General features: G+C 33.9%; 1 protein-coding gene across 1 annotated transcript in view; it reads left to right on the forward strand.

The window, feature by feature from the left end:
* The window catches only part of sima (HIF-1 transcription factor component sima), a 310,255-nt gene that overhangs the window by 277,581 nt on the left and 14,412 nt on the right, over positions 1-18,262 (forward strand). The window contains exons 8-11 of the mRNA XM_088273719.1: positions 9,652-10,055; positions 11,495-11,781; positions 12,049-12,358; positions 12,444-12,724. Of these exons, the coding sequence (XP_088129845.1) occupies positions 9,652-10,055; positions 11,495-11,781; positions 12,049-12,358; positions 12,444-12,724 (1,282 nt within the window). The remainder of the gene's footprint in view (positions 1-9,651; positions 10,056-11,494; positions 11,782-12,048; positions 12,359-12,443; positions 12,725-18,262) is intronic.

Here is an 18,262-nt window from a genome sequence, read left to right on the forward strand (position 1 = left end):
TGCACATGAAGGAAAGGTGATCAGCCCTCCACTTCAGGTACCAGTCCAGTGTAATATTGAATAAATTAGTGAAAAAATCACTTGTATTTATTAAACCCCACTGGGAATCGAACCCGGGACCTCCAGAACGGTAGGCGAGCATGCTGACCATTACACTACGGAGGCGGACAAGTAACACATACTTGATCATTATTAAATGTATATGAATTTACTGACGGATTCTGTTTATCTAAGATTTTCTCCCCGTTTATGTAAATTTTATGTATGTATGGTATAAGGTAAGTGTCTATAAAACTGACCTAGCCCCTATTGCTGACCTATTTCAAAGAAACAACAGATAATAAGACACTGGTTCAATTATTACTAATTTTTAATATTACCAACACTGCAGCCATGCTTGTGTTATGTGATGACAATGTTTTACAGTCAATATTTTGATTTTTCATATTTGAAATATCAGTTAAAGTTTGGACATCTGGCAAGTAGCGCGCGCACACGGAAAATCCTTAACAGACAAGCCTAATCTTTCAAGTTTTATTTTAAAGGTGTATTATTTTTATATGATTGATATTTACTAATATTTTATATGTGTTAGTTAGTTTAGTGTATTGAATTTACAAAAAACAAAGTATTTGTGAAATAACCATATGATTAATACAATACATTTATAAAATAAAAGTTGTCAGTATTACATTCACCCGAAATTTCATTAGTTTCCTTTACTGACCTATAGGTCAGTAATGAGTAAGACGAGAGCATTTTTAAAGTTTACATAAATTTGTGAAAATTCTTAAATACGTAAATTTCTTGCGTGCTTTGGATAGCATACAGTTTTTGGATTATGGGGGCCTAATTCTGACCTATATATTTTTGCTTGGTTTTATAATTATAATAAATAGTTTCAGCGGTCAGTAATAGAAACGAATCTAGATCAGTATTATAAACACATACTATTTCAGAAAAGGAGTTAATGTCATTTTTGTATTGCTTCTCGCTATCTGATTTTTTTACCATTCTTTGTTTTTTTTTTCACCATAATATACGACAAATTAGAAACCCGCTAGTATGTACCGAGTAGTATGCTTCTCTCTCTCTCTTTCTCTCCTCACCCCCTCTCGCTTGCATCGTTTCCGGCCGAAGCGCCTAGTGTCCAGTGATGCTTAAACATTGGGCGGAATTGAATGTCATTTCCGCAGAGAACTTCTTCACAACTATGTTTTTTTTGAAAATTATTGTTTATTGCAGAAAATTCAAATTTAAATGGAAAAAATAGAATAAAAATAGCATGATAAACATTTTGACATTAGTCGAATTTGTGAAAAACCTGTATTTTTAGCATTTTACTTGGGGTATTGCCAGTACCCCCTTCGGAACCCGCGGATTGTTTTTTTTTACTCTGGACAGGAAAGATTAAGCAGTCTCTGTGTGCCAGAAGATAAAGTGGCAGAAAAGAAGAAAAAAAAACTGAAAATCACCAAGGGTCTTCAAAAAATCTTCCTCGTAAAAACTAAAATAAAATGAGTCCTGTATTGTAAAGTAGGAAGGGGAATTTTTTAGGAATTGTAATAAATCCCAAAAAGGATGGTTCCGCTTTGATCAAGGTCATGGTATGCCTGAACTGGAAGTGCCAGAAAAACAGGATACTATATAGTATACTTCAGAAGGAATCATAAAAACAATTCCAGAACCGGTGTGACTAAATGCTAGAGGAAATTATTCCATTCCAGAATTACTTATTTATAGAGAGCTTAAAAAAATACATTAACAATACATTATGTTTAACCAATATGTTTTTTTTTTAATAAATAATAAATAGTCACATAAGTACTTACTTTTACATTTATTTCCATTACAAATACTTATATCTTACTCCAGTTTACATATGGTAAAATATATTAAAATATGAATTGAGTTGTCTTTTTCACTCATAGTCAGTAATAGGGGCAACAGCGGTCAGTATTATGAAATAATCCATTTCGAATAGGTTAGTATTGAATACAAAGCCTTTAACTGTTTATTGCGTGGATTTTAATATATGCACTTGACTTTTGACTATTATTTTTTTAACTTTGTAAGGATAAAACCATCCCATTAAAAAATAAAAATAAATTTAAAAAATTATCAAGCCGTTTTAATATTAAATAAATATTTTAAAAATATGGACCGGCTTAAGACAAAAACTAGGTCAGTATTATAGACACTTACCTTATATGGTAAATAAAAATGTGATTGTTTGTTTGTTGAAAAATCTAAAATCTCCATAAGTTATTCATCGATTTCTTTAATATTTCGTCATTTTTGCATTCAAATACCTGCGTATTTTTATATATGATACCTACTCCTGTGACGGGCGTTTTTCCCTATGGCAAAAATAGATAAAACCATGTTATTTACAAAGCAGCTTGTTTTACAGCAACACACCCGATATTAAACAGCGTACTTCTTGACAGGTGCTTACAAAGTTTTCTATATCATGGTTCGATTTTTAATATTGTCATTGCCTCACAAGCATTGTTGAATGAATCATATTTGAAATGTGTGCATTTTTGTTTCTTTATTTCTTATTTAACCAGACTGAGCCACAGCAACGTGCCGGGTATAGCACTTGAAATCGCATTGAATCGACGGAATTTTCCTTATCGCTACCAGGCGCGCATGAATCGCTCATAGGTCAATTCAAAACGCCTTGCTTCGTTGCAAATAGACTCGCTTGTAACAGTCATAGTACTACGGGCTCTCGGCGGGAGTGCATCGTATTGTCACACTCGATGCACGCATTCGTCGCTCGTACACACATTCACACCGCACACGAAACGCATACACGTTTCAACGCGAGATATTATTACATAATGGTTGGATTTTGTTGGCATCTATGACAATGGAATACTAGCCCGTCACAGTGGACAGCACAGAATGCAGAGGAAATATTAGTAAACCGAATTATACCGTATGTAATTGCAAACAATGGGACTTATCTGACTAAGCGATATACGACAATCCCTTTTTTTATTCGATTTAAATTAGATATATTTGTGTTTTTACTATTCACAAAAATACTACAATTTCATACTATTTCTGTGAACATTGTTAAAAGCGACTAATTATTATGATTTCATAAGTATGGAAGTGAAGCGTGGAGTTGGAAAATTGAGGATAAAATTAGACGGAATGCAGTCGAAATGCAATCTCTCAGGCGAATATGCACCTGAACGATGTATGATAGATGCTAGAATGGCGATATAAAGAAAGAACGCAAAGCTGAGATAAGCATTATCGGTAAAATTAATAAAGGTGTGTTGATATGGTTTCGACGTGTGGAACGAATGAGTGAAGAAAGAACAGTAAAACAAACGAATGCAGATGGAATTATGAACAAAGGAAGACCGAGAAAACTTGGCATCATCAAATAATTCAAATACTTGATAGTGGTCAGGTCAGAAGTATGAGGAGATGCATGAATGTGGAAGAGAGCGATGATTGTTTGCAAAGACAGGTTGTGTGGACTTCTATTTGCACTGCTTACCCCTGCGGGGAAACGGCATTATAGCTAGTTCATTATTTCAGCCCTTTTTGACGAAACAATTTTACTAAAATGTTTCAAATCAATTCCTCTATAACCCATATTTCATCATTTTGCTAACACAGCTCATATATTTATATTCAGAATTCTTCTATTATTTATTATTTCGTAAAATCAAAGTAAGGTTATGTATTTACTTTGCAAATAAAACCAATTTTGAATCATACAGTATTTGTTGTACATATATTTTTCTTACATTAAAAATATAATATCTGGCACGCTTCGCATCCTTGAAAAAACACAATCTCTGCCCGCCCATTTTATTTACGTACCAACCCTTATCCCGAAATTAACTCGTACAATTTCATAAACCAACTAATTAGCTAAAATTCCCTCTGATATCTTTCACCGATATACCTACCCCTACTTTACACCCTTATGTTTTATTCAGCTCGAGTATGTTCCATTATTCATCTCGTTTTGTTTTAAATGATATCCCGGCGGAACTCGCAAGAATAAACAAAACCGCACAGTGGTGGAAATTGAACATTAGCGTTGCCACGTTTCAAACGATCTACTTTTTTTTTGTATTTTACTCGGTATTACTGACGATAAATAAGCGCAATGTACTTGGCGGAATTTGTGTTTTATTGAAATTTGTAATAGCTTATACAATAATTGAGAAGAGTTGTATGATTCTACTCTTTATTATATTTATTGGTGTTTTACTTTCATTTAAATATTAATTCTAAATTTAATTCTAATTTATATATATATTCTGGGTTCGATTCCCAGAGGGGGGTCTAATAAATATAATAAAAGTGATTTTTTCACTTTAAAATATTTATTCAACACTACCCTGGACTGGTACCTGAAGCGGAGGGTTGATCACATTTCCTTCATGTGTTGATGATCAAGATAACATTGCGTTTATATGATGCAGTACCCTATGCACCATCGGGTGCGGATGAGGGTTTAAAAAAAATGTCTTTCACTACGATACAAAAATGTTGAAACTATCAAAGGACCAAGATAATTTTACCGTATTTATATCATAAGGCCAAAGTTGTTGGCCCTGTGTTTTCATTTTTCTGACACGGCCAGAGCGGTATTAATGTCCCTTTCGATTTCTGGTTCGTTAATTCTTTAAAGTAACATTTTATACCATCTGGCTGGATTTACGCTCTCGCATTGAGGATAAATTATTCTGATTGTCGAACGCCTAGTTAAACTTTACTGCGTACCATTTCGCGGTACCCTAAATGAGGTAGTAATGCCCAATTTACTTCAATTGAACCTGCCCGGGCCATTTCAATGTGTCTTGTAACACTAAATATAAAATCATGGGATAATTCTATGGTAGTTGTTCTATTAACGATCACCTTCTTCTTTAATGAACTCATGACCACGGGCACAAATAAACGTAAAAACTTTATTATACTTTACGTCATACGTTTTCGCATATTTTGCAATCAAAACGCATGCTATCTTATACAAACTTAAATTTTATATGTATATATATATATATATATATATATATATATATATATATATATATACATATATAATATAATAATAAAACCCTTATCAGCACCCCAATGGTGCATAGGGCACTGCGTCATATAAACGCAGTGTTATCTTGATCGTTTACACATGAAGGAAAGGTGATCAGCCCTCCGCTTCAGGTACCAGTCCAGAGTAATATTGAATAAATATGACAGTGAAAAAAAAAATATATGTATATATATATATATATATATATATATATATATATATATATATATATATATATATATATATAGATATATATATATATATATATATATGTATATATATATGTATTTATATATATATATATATATATATATATATATATATATATATATATATATATATATATATAATTATGTATTTAGGTCTTTCTTTATTTATCTTTATAAAATTAATTAACTTTGTTTTCACCACTTTTGTTATTGATGCAATTCAACCTACCGGTTTCAACAATACATTGTCATCATCATGGTTTATTTTAAATCAAAAACATTAAAACATCCAAATACTCTCACCAAAAACTTCCACACACTCCATAAAAATCCTAAATGTTATGGAGTGTGTGGAAGTTTTTGGTGGGAGTATTTTGATGTTTTTAATGTTTTTGATTTAAAATAAACCCTGATGATGACAATGTCTTGTTGAAACCGGTAGGTTGAATTGCATGACTAAAAAAAGTGGTGAAAACAAAGTTAATAAATTTTATAAAGATATTAAAAAATGTGCCGCTAAGTATCTGCGAAAAACATTCAAGAAACTTTATTTGTTTATTTATTAGATAAAGCTCACGCTTAAGCCTCTGCATTTTTCCAATTTATGCTATTATTATACATACAGGACCTCTTAATTTTCAAATGCAAAATATGTCATATTACGTTAACTATCAAAAGTCGATATTGTCATATACAAATTTTATTGTTTGAACGTTGCACTGACAATTCGATATATTTTTTTTTGAAAAATCCTTCTTATTTATTTGGTTGCATTATACGATTACTAAAGTCTCTTTCTCAATTTCCATTTAAATCCATTAATAACATGTTTCCAGATAATCCCTTGTAGCTATCGTGCCTTGATGTTTACATTAATGTTTCAGATTAGATAATAGTACATTAATATGTCTTTACTTTCATATTAATGTTTATTGATAATCTAGGTGCGTAACTGTTCCTTGCTTTAGATTTAAATGAAATCCCGTCATATTACTTTATGTTGATAAAATCTGTGGAAAATCGCATGTCATCAAAGGGATTAATTTGCTTAATTGGAACAGACGATAAACCGGACGATTTTTTTTCGTTTTTATGTCGCTAATGTATATTATTTTCACCTTTTGTTCGCTCGAAAACGTTGAAGGGTGTAGCATTTCAATATTAAAAGAAAGGTACTAATCCATCGTATTCGTCTGCCGTCATCGCGTATAATGATTAGTACATTTGGCTACCATGCTAGAGGTCTCGGGTTCGATTACCAGAGGGTTTAAATAAATAAAATAAAACATTATATTCATTTTATATTTACACGACTGGTGCCTGAAACGCTGAAGTGATCACTTCGCCTTCATATAATAAACGATCAATTTAACATTGCGTCAATTTCATGCAAAGCCCTATGCACCATTGTGTGCAAATGACGGTCAGAAATGGTATTAATTCTTGCAAGCTGATACTAAAACGTAGGGAATCATTTTAATAAATAATAGGACTTCTATCAGAATTTTATCAAAATGTGGTGCTTTAAAGCGTTATACGAGAATAGGTAGTCGCAATATTGTTCGCACAAGTGCTTGTTTTGCTCACCTAAATAATCTCATTTCGAAGTGATCATCGAGTATTATAATTGTTGGTAAACTATTTAAATAAAAAAATATTTTTCACTTTTATTTGTGTTTTCACAAGATTTTAATAAATCATCCAATATCCAGTAAAACACCAGCATATTATCTGTGATATCCCGAGACATCCATTGATCCGCGTCGAAGATTGCTACGCGACTAAACGAAGGTTAAAACGCCTGTAATTTTACTCGAGTATTGATCATATTGACACGTGTCACGCTGATTACGTACATTTTCAGTTCCGTGGAATTATAACTCTCGGCTTGTAGTCATCTGATCCCTTTCCACATAATATCTCTATCTAAAGTTACACTTTATACTTGCTCGACAATCATGACAAAAAGCCGATATCCAATAAATTGATAGCTTATTCGGTTCTCAATTTTCACACATTCTTATTTTAATCAACTAAGTGGGTGTTAAAGTTTCATCAATATATTGTATTTAGCAATAAATTAAAAATATGTATATATATATATATATATATATATTTACATATATATATATATATATATATATATATATATATATATATATATATATATATATATATATATATATATATATATATATATATATATCTAGCTTCCTTTAAAAAAAAATAATAATCTAATCTGTTTTATATTATAAATTAATTTGGCATTAACTTTGTGGAATAACACGATGATTTGTATTTATTGATAGAACAGTTGTATAATACCACTTTTGAGTTTATTTTTGTAAATATTTTATTTATTATAGGTACAAAGATACATTTGTTTTCATTCATTCATTCAAACCCTTATCCGCACCCCAATGATGCATTGGGCACTGCATCATATAAACGCAGTGTTATCTTGATCGTTAGCACATGAAGGAAAGGCGATCAGCCCTCCGCTTCAGGTACCACTCCAGGGTAATATGGAATACATATTAGAGTGAAAAAATCACTAAAATTTATTTAACCCCCCTGGGAATCGAACCCGGGACCTCTAGAACTGTAGCCGAGTGTGCTGACCTTTTTTTTACATTATATTAATTATATGTATTACGGCTCTTTAGGCACAGCCTGTATTGGGCCGAAATACTTAAATGTCAATACAATAAAGAAATTGTTTTAATTACTAGATTTTATACAATACAAGATACAATAAAAATTTACAATAGAAAGGTTGCACAATGAGGATAATCACTAATATTACACCTGGAATTTAATTAATTAACTTCCTACCTTGTCCCTTCCAACGAGAAGCAACCATCGACGGACACTGTTCTTAAAGACATGATCACTTCAAGAACAGTGTCCGTCGATGGTTGCTTGTTTCGAGAACTACATAGATGTAAAAATAAAAAAATTAAATTATCTAGTTCTCAAAACTAGTGTTATCATTAATAAACTCAAAGGTGGTCCTATATAAATGCTTTGTATGTTGGAATTCATGTTATGTTTACGAATACATACAAATTATTAATAATATCACTTGAATTATACATTTTACTGAACAGGTAATGTAAATCTAAATATCTAATTTGTTCAATTGAGGGTTTTATTAAACAATGGATGGAAATCTCTGGACCCTGAATTCTTATTTGATGTAGGTAGTTTATTTATTCTGAAAGCGTAACAAAGCCTTAATTCCCGTACTAAAAATATTTTCCACGAAACCATTTTGAAATTGAATTTTATGTTAAGTATTCCTAGACGTAACCCCAAATAATTATATAAGCACCATTTCATTTCCCATCCAGTCTCCCAAAATTAATATACTTCCCTTTAAAAATAAAATATTTTTTCGGTCTAAAATTTTGAACATCAACATACGTGAATTTATTCTAGTCAAATTTTATTCTTAGCCAAAATGATGGGTGTATAATGTTGTTTTTTTGTGTGATTCGTATGGGGGATTGTCTTTTGTTACGGCATCCAATTTGTGCGTTTTCCATAAAGTCTTCCGCATACATTATCCATAAAATGATGCTTTGAATATCTGGGCCGACTTCCTTTCCTTGTCAGATTATTTTCACAGTCTTTTTGACGACATCATCTAGTTATTTTTGTAAACATCAATCAGTTATTTTTACAATTATTTTAAAATACCAATATCTATGGGACGAAGTTTCAATACATCACACTTGACGGTATAAATAAATTTCTATCCAAAACACGGACTCGATTAATGTTGCTGAATGTTATCCATTTTTTTTGCTGGTTTACTTCCAAATTACTTGTGTCCATTCAAGGTAATACAGTTTTGTTAAAATAACCAAGAAAATGTGCATAGTTATTTGTGAAATTTCTACAACATGAGAATTTTTTTAATATTGAAGTTGCCACAGACTAAATTTCTCTATATATCCTTTTCCTAACTTGATCAAGTAGTTTGTATAGTTTCTTTTGAGTTTGTGACGCGTCTGTTGGAATGCTCCCGCGGGGAATATCTCAGAATTGTATCATATAAATATATACTTTATATATATTCTTCATTTTGGCGTATTTTTGTTTCGATGTTCCACAAAGATGGCGCTGTACTGCAAAAACTTTGAAGAGATTTTCCTCGGAGACTCGACTAGACACGGTACTTACTTGGATACTACTTTTTCTCTCCGGCATTATCAGTCGTCGTGTATGCTTAAACCATCTCAAATCTTACCAAAAGTACACTTAAGATAAAAAATCATCTTCCACGTGTTAGTAGGTCTCTATTCGGCCACGTAGCCGTTGCAGGCAGATTGTACAGGATCGCGTTTGTCCTTTTGTCCGCAGCGGCGTCGAGTGCAGAGATGAGATCCTGTCGAGCAGCCAGGCGCGAGCCGCCGCCTCCGTGCCGCCGGCGGCGCCGCCCCGAGCCGCTCCGGCCGCAGTGAAGCCGGCCCCGTGCGCCCCCCCGGCCGCAGTGAAGCCGGCCCCGTGCGCCCCTCTGGCCGCAGTGAGACCGGCACTGTGCGCCCCCCCGGCCGCAGTGAGACCGGCGCTGTGCGCCCCCCCGGCCGCAGTGAGACCGGCCCTGTGCGCCCCCTCGGCCGCAGACAAGCCGCTGGCCACCGTGCGGCCGCTGCCGCCGGTTGCCGCTAGGCCTCAGCCCGCCACCGCCAAGATCTTCGCTCCGAGAACTGAAGATATGAATAAGGGATTCTTGATGTTCTCCGAGGAGGAACCGGGCCTCACCAGTGAGTATAATTTATTTATCATTCAATTTTCACTTGGTAAATACCGCTATTTCTTAAAATCAATCGTAACACGCATTTCTTTACGATGCATTCAGCATCATTTTCAAGAACCGCATTGATGCATAGTGCATAGAAACATTTGTCGCATTGGATATTAAGAAATAAACGTTAAAATACGGTGTTTGATATTGATGCTGAAAACACCGAAACATGTATCATAATAGATATTGAAAAATACATGTAGATGTTCAATAAATGGTGATTTTGATGCTTAATGTATCCAAACACGTATCACAAGAGATTTTAGGAAATAGTGGTATTTACCAAGTGAAATTAAAAAAAAATGTAAAGATGTTACCACAAAGTGCTGCCGAATCAATTTATGAAAGTATGATTATTTTAGCTCTCTCTAGCTCCGTTCAAACTCTTTTTTCTTGAAGGTACGATTGTTTTTCCTTAAATATTTTATACGAGTACGAGGGGTGATTTTTTTAAAATAATTTTTACTAATACACATATTTTCTACATTCAGCTGATCTAGCATTTGCCAAAGTTGGCTCGAATGTACATACTCGTAGTTCTAACGAAAGTGTTTTTTTAGACTCGTGTGAAGCAAATATCCTATTTACTCGATATATTTGAGCTTTGGTTAATACCATCTTCTAACAAAACACCGGCGACATTCACTTAGTGACTAAGACATTAGCTGAATTATTTGATCTTTAAAAAAATCATACTAAATTACTCAAATCACAACTAGATCGCGTTGAATGGGAGTGAAGTAAATTATTAAGTAATATCACGCCCCATACCGTTTAATTCATAAAATTTATTGTTCCAAGTGACATCAAAGATACATGATGCTGATTGGTGCAACGATCTTCATATGAACCGTTAAGTGGATAAATGCTTCGTAGGAAATGGATACACTTCCCTCTTTGATTTCTAAATTACTTGCACATGAGTTGGACTCTCATAGTTTAGTGTCACTATTTGAAATTTTACCGAGATTCATATGTAAGCCAATATCAATTTTATTATCAACTAGCTGCACCCGCGTGCTACTGTGGCTCAATCTGGTTTATAGAAAAGCAAGAAAATAGATAGCACACATTTCAAAGTTCACGGTGATTTTGAAGCAATAAAAATACTTTAAAAATCTCTGAAATAATAACACAATCTTATATATTGAAAATTCCAAATGACAGCAGCTGTCAAGAAGCACGTTGCCCCTATCATCAATTTTTAGTATTGGGTGTGTTTTGCTGTTGCGTTCAATAGATGGCGCTGCCATTGCCTTAAAAACACAATTTAATGAGTCACAGTTGCATTTTAAAACACGCAGGTATTCGAATGCAAAGTTATGTCAAAATCCCAAAGCAATCGGTGATGGATATATTATTATGGATTTTTTAAAAAACTGTCGTTTTATATTACAGTGTTGAAGGAAGAACCGGAAGATCTGACCCATTTGGCTCCAACTGCGGGAGATGTATGTATTCCCTTGGAAGACAATCCTTTCGCCATGTTCGACGACTTCATCTTGGGGGAGAACTACTGCAGCCTCCTGCCCGAGGAGTTCGGGGAACTGGACCCGCCAGAAGTATCCCATCACCAGCCGAGGCATATGGCGGATCCCTTCATCTCCTACAGAGATGGCGTGGACTCGTCGCCGCTCAGTGACATGAGCCAATCTCCCCTGATGCTGTCACCCTCAATTTCAAAGGTAATTTAATATTTTTATATCACATATTCTTTTAATTTTAGACCGAGAGCACATGCTTCGAAGACATGGTCTAGGTGACGTTGTCCATGACAAAAGGACCTACAATCTGAGGACAAGGAGAGCTGACCCCAGCAGTCCCAAGACGATAAGTTGAGATGTAGCCAGGAAGAAGAATACATATTCTAATTTTATAATAATTTCAACTGATTTATGAAACAATATTTTTTTACGTCATTTTGATTTGTCTTTTTTTTTCTTGTTGTTCAGAGCCCGGATGTTGGGAGTCTGCCCTCGCTGTGCAGTCCGTGCGGGTCGCTGGGTGAAGAGGAGCTGACGGGTCCGGCCGCCTACGGGCTGGGCGCCGAGCAGCTCCTGCTGGGCGGGCCGCAGGACGCGCGCCTCATGTGGGGCGCTCTGCCCGAGCACCTGACGCTGCACCAACCCCTCCCGCCGCCCGCTCCGTCCCTCACACCCCCGCACTCCAACCTGGAGCGACTGCTCTCCAGTCGAGCGGACGACCATCTCAAAGATAGTCTCAACGACGACGCCATTAGTAACCTAAGCGATGTTGATAAAAGTGAGTGGTTTTGCATAAGTCCATAATTTAAATATTGAATATTTCAACCTGTCTTCGAAGTTACAGTGATCGATCGTTCTTCTAGGTCTCGACTGTTGGAGATCGGAACCGCCGGAGTTGACGGTGAAGAAGCAACCGGATCGCGGCGGCGGGGATAGGGGAGGAGAAGTCAGGCGTGACAAGAGTGGAGACCGAGGGGGGGAGAAGGGCGGCACCAAGCGCGGCCCCCTGAGCCCCGCGGGCGGCGGGAGCGCTAAGAGGGCGCGGGGCTCGCGCCGCGCGGCCGCCGCTCCGCCGCCGCCCGCTCCGGCGCCGCCGCCGCCGGCGAGCAGCGTGCTCATGAACCTGCTCGTGAGCGGATGCGACGTGAGTGCTGGATACATCTGCCTGGTGCAGAGCCGCCCCAAGGCGCGCCCATGAACTGCCGCCCCCGCCCTCGTACATACGATACAAAAAATCGCCAAATATTTATTCCCAAATTCTTGAATACCACTTTCTCGTGAAAATCTTTCCCTTCTGTCGATTTCGGAGTGCGTATTTAGAATTCTAATAAAAATGCCACTATTTGTGGATTATCAAACCTCGATTTTTTAAATCCACCTTTTCAAGTTCTGTTGAACTAAATCTGAACTGATATTTTACCTTTTCAAATTTATACGTGTCTTTTTTCTCGTTTCGTCATGCGTACAATTCAATTTGACTGCGAGAACGCACATCCTCCGTTACCAACCGTTCAACCTCTTAATCTCAGGGTTCTCAAGACTGATCGATTCTTCCTTTTAACGAAACCTGAATCTAAGTCGCCAGACGCACTATTTACACGATCGTACTTCGTTCCTCACGCATCGCCTATCCGATTTCCTTTCTTTGAGTTTGTGCGATTTCATTTTGTACCGAACGATGGAGCGGCGGACGCGGTTGGCGATGAAACAAAGCAAATAATCGTCACCTCATAAAGAAGAGATGCTCTCTAATCACGTTCCCTGCGTGTCGCTTATAATAAGCGCGTGTCAACAGTGGATACATTTAAGTTTGTGAACTTATAAAATGTGTATAGTAATTTGAGAGAATGTGTAATGAACTCGATTAGAAATGGATTATTCCTTACCTTTTGAGAGAGCAGTGTAACGGTCCATGCTTGGACAAAAATAAATGCAGCATTCCATGTTATCATTTCTATCCGCCTGTTGTCTGATGTGCAAGTGGAGCGGAGATCTATAGTCTTCCTCTCGCTTATGTTGCTTCTGTATTGGACTAAAGGTCCTCGCAATTCCATTCATTATCCCGATTTGTTAACATACATAGATCGGCATCGGCTTTACCTGTCGATATCTATATCTAGCAAGAAAGAAGAACCTTTACCCTGTTCAATACGGAAGCACTAGCTACAGTCTCACCTTGTGCTATTTGTAACTTCAATCAATCATCAACGACGTTAAAATAACAGTAAATTGTATCATCAAGGTGTCATGTTTTGTATTCTCTTTTAACAAATAATTTTTACTACAAACTGATCAATCTTGTGTACGTTGTACGCTTCGCCGTATAATTAAGTTATACATTTAAATACAATCCTTTTATTTTAGTTATAGGTATTAATTATTTTGTGACGCTGTGTACTGCTAAGATGTTGTTTTTGTTACTAGATGATTTTATGTGAGATGAAAGTGTTATGGTTGATGATTGTAAATAAAAACTTGTTATATCGTTCGATAAATTAATGTTAATGCATCTCTAATCTCGAATTAATAATGTTATTACACTTATTCGATGTACGAATTGGCTAAATGTGTCTAGTCAAGCATTCATGTGTTAATAGTTAAATAATTATCTGCGCTGTTACAAATATTAGAAATGCGTGTGTTTGGAGATAGTTTATTTGATTGCCAATGAATCTGAGAAAATAAACTCATTCATATATTGACCTGGAATTTCTCAGTTAATATAATATCAAAGGACCCAGATAAATACCATGCGGTACACTTCGACCTTAGAATCGATTTAGAACCAGATCAATATTAAATCCCACAATGCAAGACCACGTTAGAATATCATTCATGAAATCGAGATTTATGTTAGTAACATTATACATTTGTAGCATAAATTTAATTCATTACTGTTTAAACCAATACATTTAAATTTCCATTCCCGTTACTTCCCCGCTCCTTGAACAAAATACTTTGAACAGTTACCGCAATCTCCGCGGTAACAGTGAAGCATTTAAGACGCGTAATGTCGTCACACAATATGACGTTACGAATTATCTGCTTTTCGTGCAACATAAATATTGATAGTTGTATATTTCCCTTATTTGTCTGTATTTTTTTTTAAAATAAAATGATTATAAAATTTTTATTATGTTCATTATTTATCAATAAATTATACTCAATCATATTCAATTAATTTTTTTAATCCATTTGTTTTTTTATATGATTTCAAATTGATGTATTTTGACGTTGTCTTGCTTGTTTTTAACATTTAAAGGAATTATCGTTTTTATCCCACAATTTGATATTGAAAAATTCGACCCATTTTGATTTTCCAAAAGAATCTCGAAATGTGCGTAGGTCTTAGAATGTACGATAAAATATAAGAAAAATAGATTTTGTATATGAGCGATACGTCACACCGTCCTTATATAATTATATTTTGTTGTTGAAACTTAGCGTTTCAACATTACCATAAATTGATTTCTATTTCATTTCAAAATCCGTATTTGGAGTCACTTTGTGGTATTTTACCACTTTTTTCTTTATTATATGTTCCGAGTAACTTTCGACGTTGATTTTTGCATAATAATTTTACATATACATACATTCAATAGTGATCTTAATATATTACACAATTCATGAATCTGTTGTTACTTTTATGGTCAGTGCGTTGTTACATATTTAAATCATTTATTATATTACACAACGTGCTCCAAATACTAACACGCTTAACAGGGGAGTACAATTTCAAACAATATTTTTTTTTATTCAAAATATCGTTTTTTTTTTCATCTTAACATTTTGTTCGATGCCTTTTTTAGTATATCCAATTCTTAACAATTTTAACTTTATATGAAATAATTCAAGCAAATTTATAGACTTAGAATTTCTGTAATTTAGTGTACGGTAAAGTTTGGTAATTTGGGACTTCCAGATTACCTCTATTACCGAATTCCCTAACTCCAGTCTATATTTGATATTGTATTTCCATCCCTCCGTAACCGTTATCAAAACTAAATGGTTTCGGAAGAATCACAAGCGCACTTATGCATTGTGATCGGTTTTTCAAGCATTTTAATATTTCATTAATTTATTCGGCAGTCACTTTGTGGTATAACCTGTGTATTTTTAAATAAAGTTTTACTTAGTAAATACCACTATTTCGAAATAGTGGTATTTACTAAGTAAAACTTTATTTGAATTTGATTGGAAACAAGCTATTCTTCGCCACACCTTGCCGTGGCAATGGGAAAGAAATAATATCGTACGTTTCTAATAGAATTAATTTCAAAATGCTTGTGGGTATACAATATTTGAGCCACTGTCAAGAAACACGCTGTCTGCCATGAGCGTGTTTAGTATTGCGTGTGTAAATGTTACATTCAACAGATGACGCTGCTATTGCTCTCAAGCTTTTTTTTAAGAATAGCATATTTTTACCTGTCCACACTGTTAAAACATGCGTGCATTCGAAATAGACGTTGTCTAAATTCTAATGTCCAAAGAAATCAGTAAATAACTTAAGATTATTTAAGATTTTAAGAAACAAACAATAAAATTTTAGTTTGTAAAGATTTTTAAATAAATACGATTTTTAGTTAATGACTATTTTTATTTAATCAATCATTCGTTGATTTGTAAGTGTACTCCCTTCTTACTGCATATTCCATTCTCAACATACGTCACTAGAATATGTGCGAATCTAAATGGCTTCGGGTCAAAAACTAGATATTTTATAAATGTCTCGATGTGTGCTTATTAGTGATACGACTTACTTTTACTGGGTCATTGTCGACTGGTCACTAACCATTTTGTAATGTCGATATATTTATTCTAAATTATTGATATCTCCGGCGTGGTTTTATTCGATCGAATGATTTTATTTTAAATCAACTGTTACATAATTTTATAATAAGCATTTAGAATTTAATCGAACGTTGATAATTGTTTAGTTTAGATTTTAATATTTAAAACGTTCGTCTGAGTTCCTCAATTACTAGGCGTAGGTCACATTTCGATAAATGAGATTTTTTGAAGGTAATAAATATTCATAGTGATAATATCAGAATTTATTTTATATTTATAAAACGTGTCGTATATTGGGATTTTCTTTTATATTTTATACATTTTATTCAAATCATGTCTTATCTGAAATTATTACTCGTTTCCTTAATTTAAAATGAGTGTGTTCCACGTTACCATAATATATAACCTAGACTGGCATACAAAATGTGGGTAAAATGTTTTCATATATTCCTCACTATTGGAGTAATAATGTGTTTATCAAATCCCGTTCCCTATTTTCTTTTGAAGAAAAATATTCCCATTGTGCCAAATTTTACGAAATATCTTCAAAAAAGGTGTAATTTTTAAAGCACTATGAAAAATAAGAAAAGCGATAATTTAAAGGAACAATGATATCAAAAGATTTATATCGTTAAATTGGCACATTGAGGTATTTTTTTAAAGAAATTAGCATATAATGAACTTTCAATCTGCACGGTAGATACGTTTTACGCGATTTTACATAAAAAACTTTTATCAGCATACTAAAATAAAATAATAAAAAATGACGTATTGGATTTCCTTGCATTAAAATCAATTCAGTGTATAAAAAAATATCATTGTTGTTTTTGTATTTTAATTTACTTTTTGATGTAAATTAATCTCAACATAGATGAAGAAGAATATGGAATCATGGGTAATTACAGGGCTTATGACCTGTCATAGGCTGATTAGGTGATTACTTTACACTCGTGCAACATTTAGTATTCCACCCGTGATTGACAGAGACACACTACTCTAATTTTTTGGAACTCCTAGGTATCTTGTGAAACAGTACACATGAGTTCACAACAGCCATCTATGTTGGATTGATAAAGCTTTTATTCAGTAGAGACCCTTTTTTGTATGAAATATCCGAACCCGGACTATTTTCACATACTCCTGAAAACATGATTTTTAATTTGGTAGCTTATAATTTGACCAGTTATTTTGATTTAAAAATAAAATACATTACAATAATCAAAGGTAAGGGGAAATTCATCGAATAGGTAAAAATATGAAATCTATTAAAATAAATTATTTTACATATATAAACACTGCCAGAGCCATAAAAATAAATCTTATGAATTTATATTTACTGACGAAAAAATTATTACATTGTTTGAGAATTCTATTCATTGTAAAATATTTAAAATAAGACATTTAAAATCTAATTATTATTAGATTGTAATATGTTCATATGTTATGAGATGTGTCCTTAATGATTAAAATAATTTTATTATTACATTTTTTGATAAAAATATTTCTGAATTAAAAGTGTTTGTAAATAGTAATAAAAAAATCATTATTTATATTGAAATCCCATATACGGCACGTTTTTCGATGTTATTTTACAAAATGGACTAATAACGTGAAATGTATAACAAAATTTTAATAGGCAATTTTTTTTTTAGTTCGTGTTTTCTTCTTTTTTAAATTCAAATTTTAAGCTTACACACAAATATATCACTAGGCAATTAAAAAATAATAACAATGTCTAAAATATTGTACTTTTATTATAGTGTTTGATATTTAGATAGCGAAATCCTATTTCCATCCTTTAATAAATATTTTCTAATTAGATATACCGTGGATTTTTAAAACATTAACTTCGTGGCACACTTATTATTGTACAATGAGGATAGATTTA

The sequence above is a fragment of the Brachycentrus maculatus genome, unplaced genomic scaffold (assembly GCF_059751285.1).
Source record: "Brachycentrus maculatus isolate JH-2025_06_01 unplaced genomic scaffold, ASM5975128v1 h1tg000598l, whole genome shotgun sequence".
Taxonomy (NCBI): domain Eukaryota; kingdom Metazoa; phylum Arthropoda; class Insecta; order Trichoptera; family Brachycentridae; genus Brachycentrus; species Brachycentrus maculatus.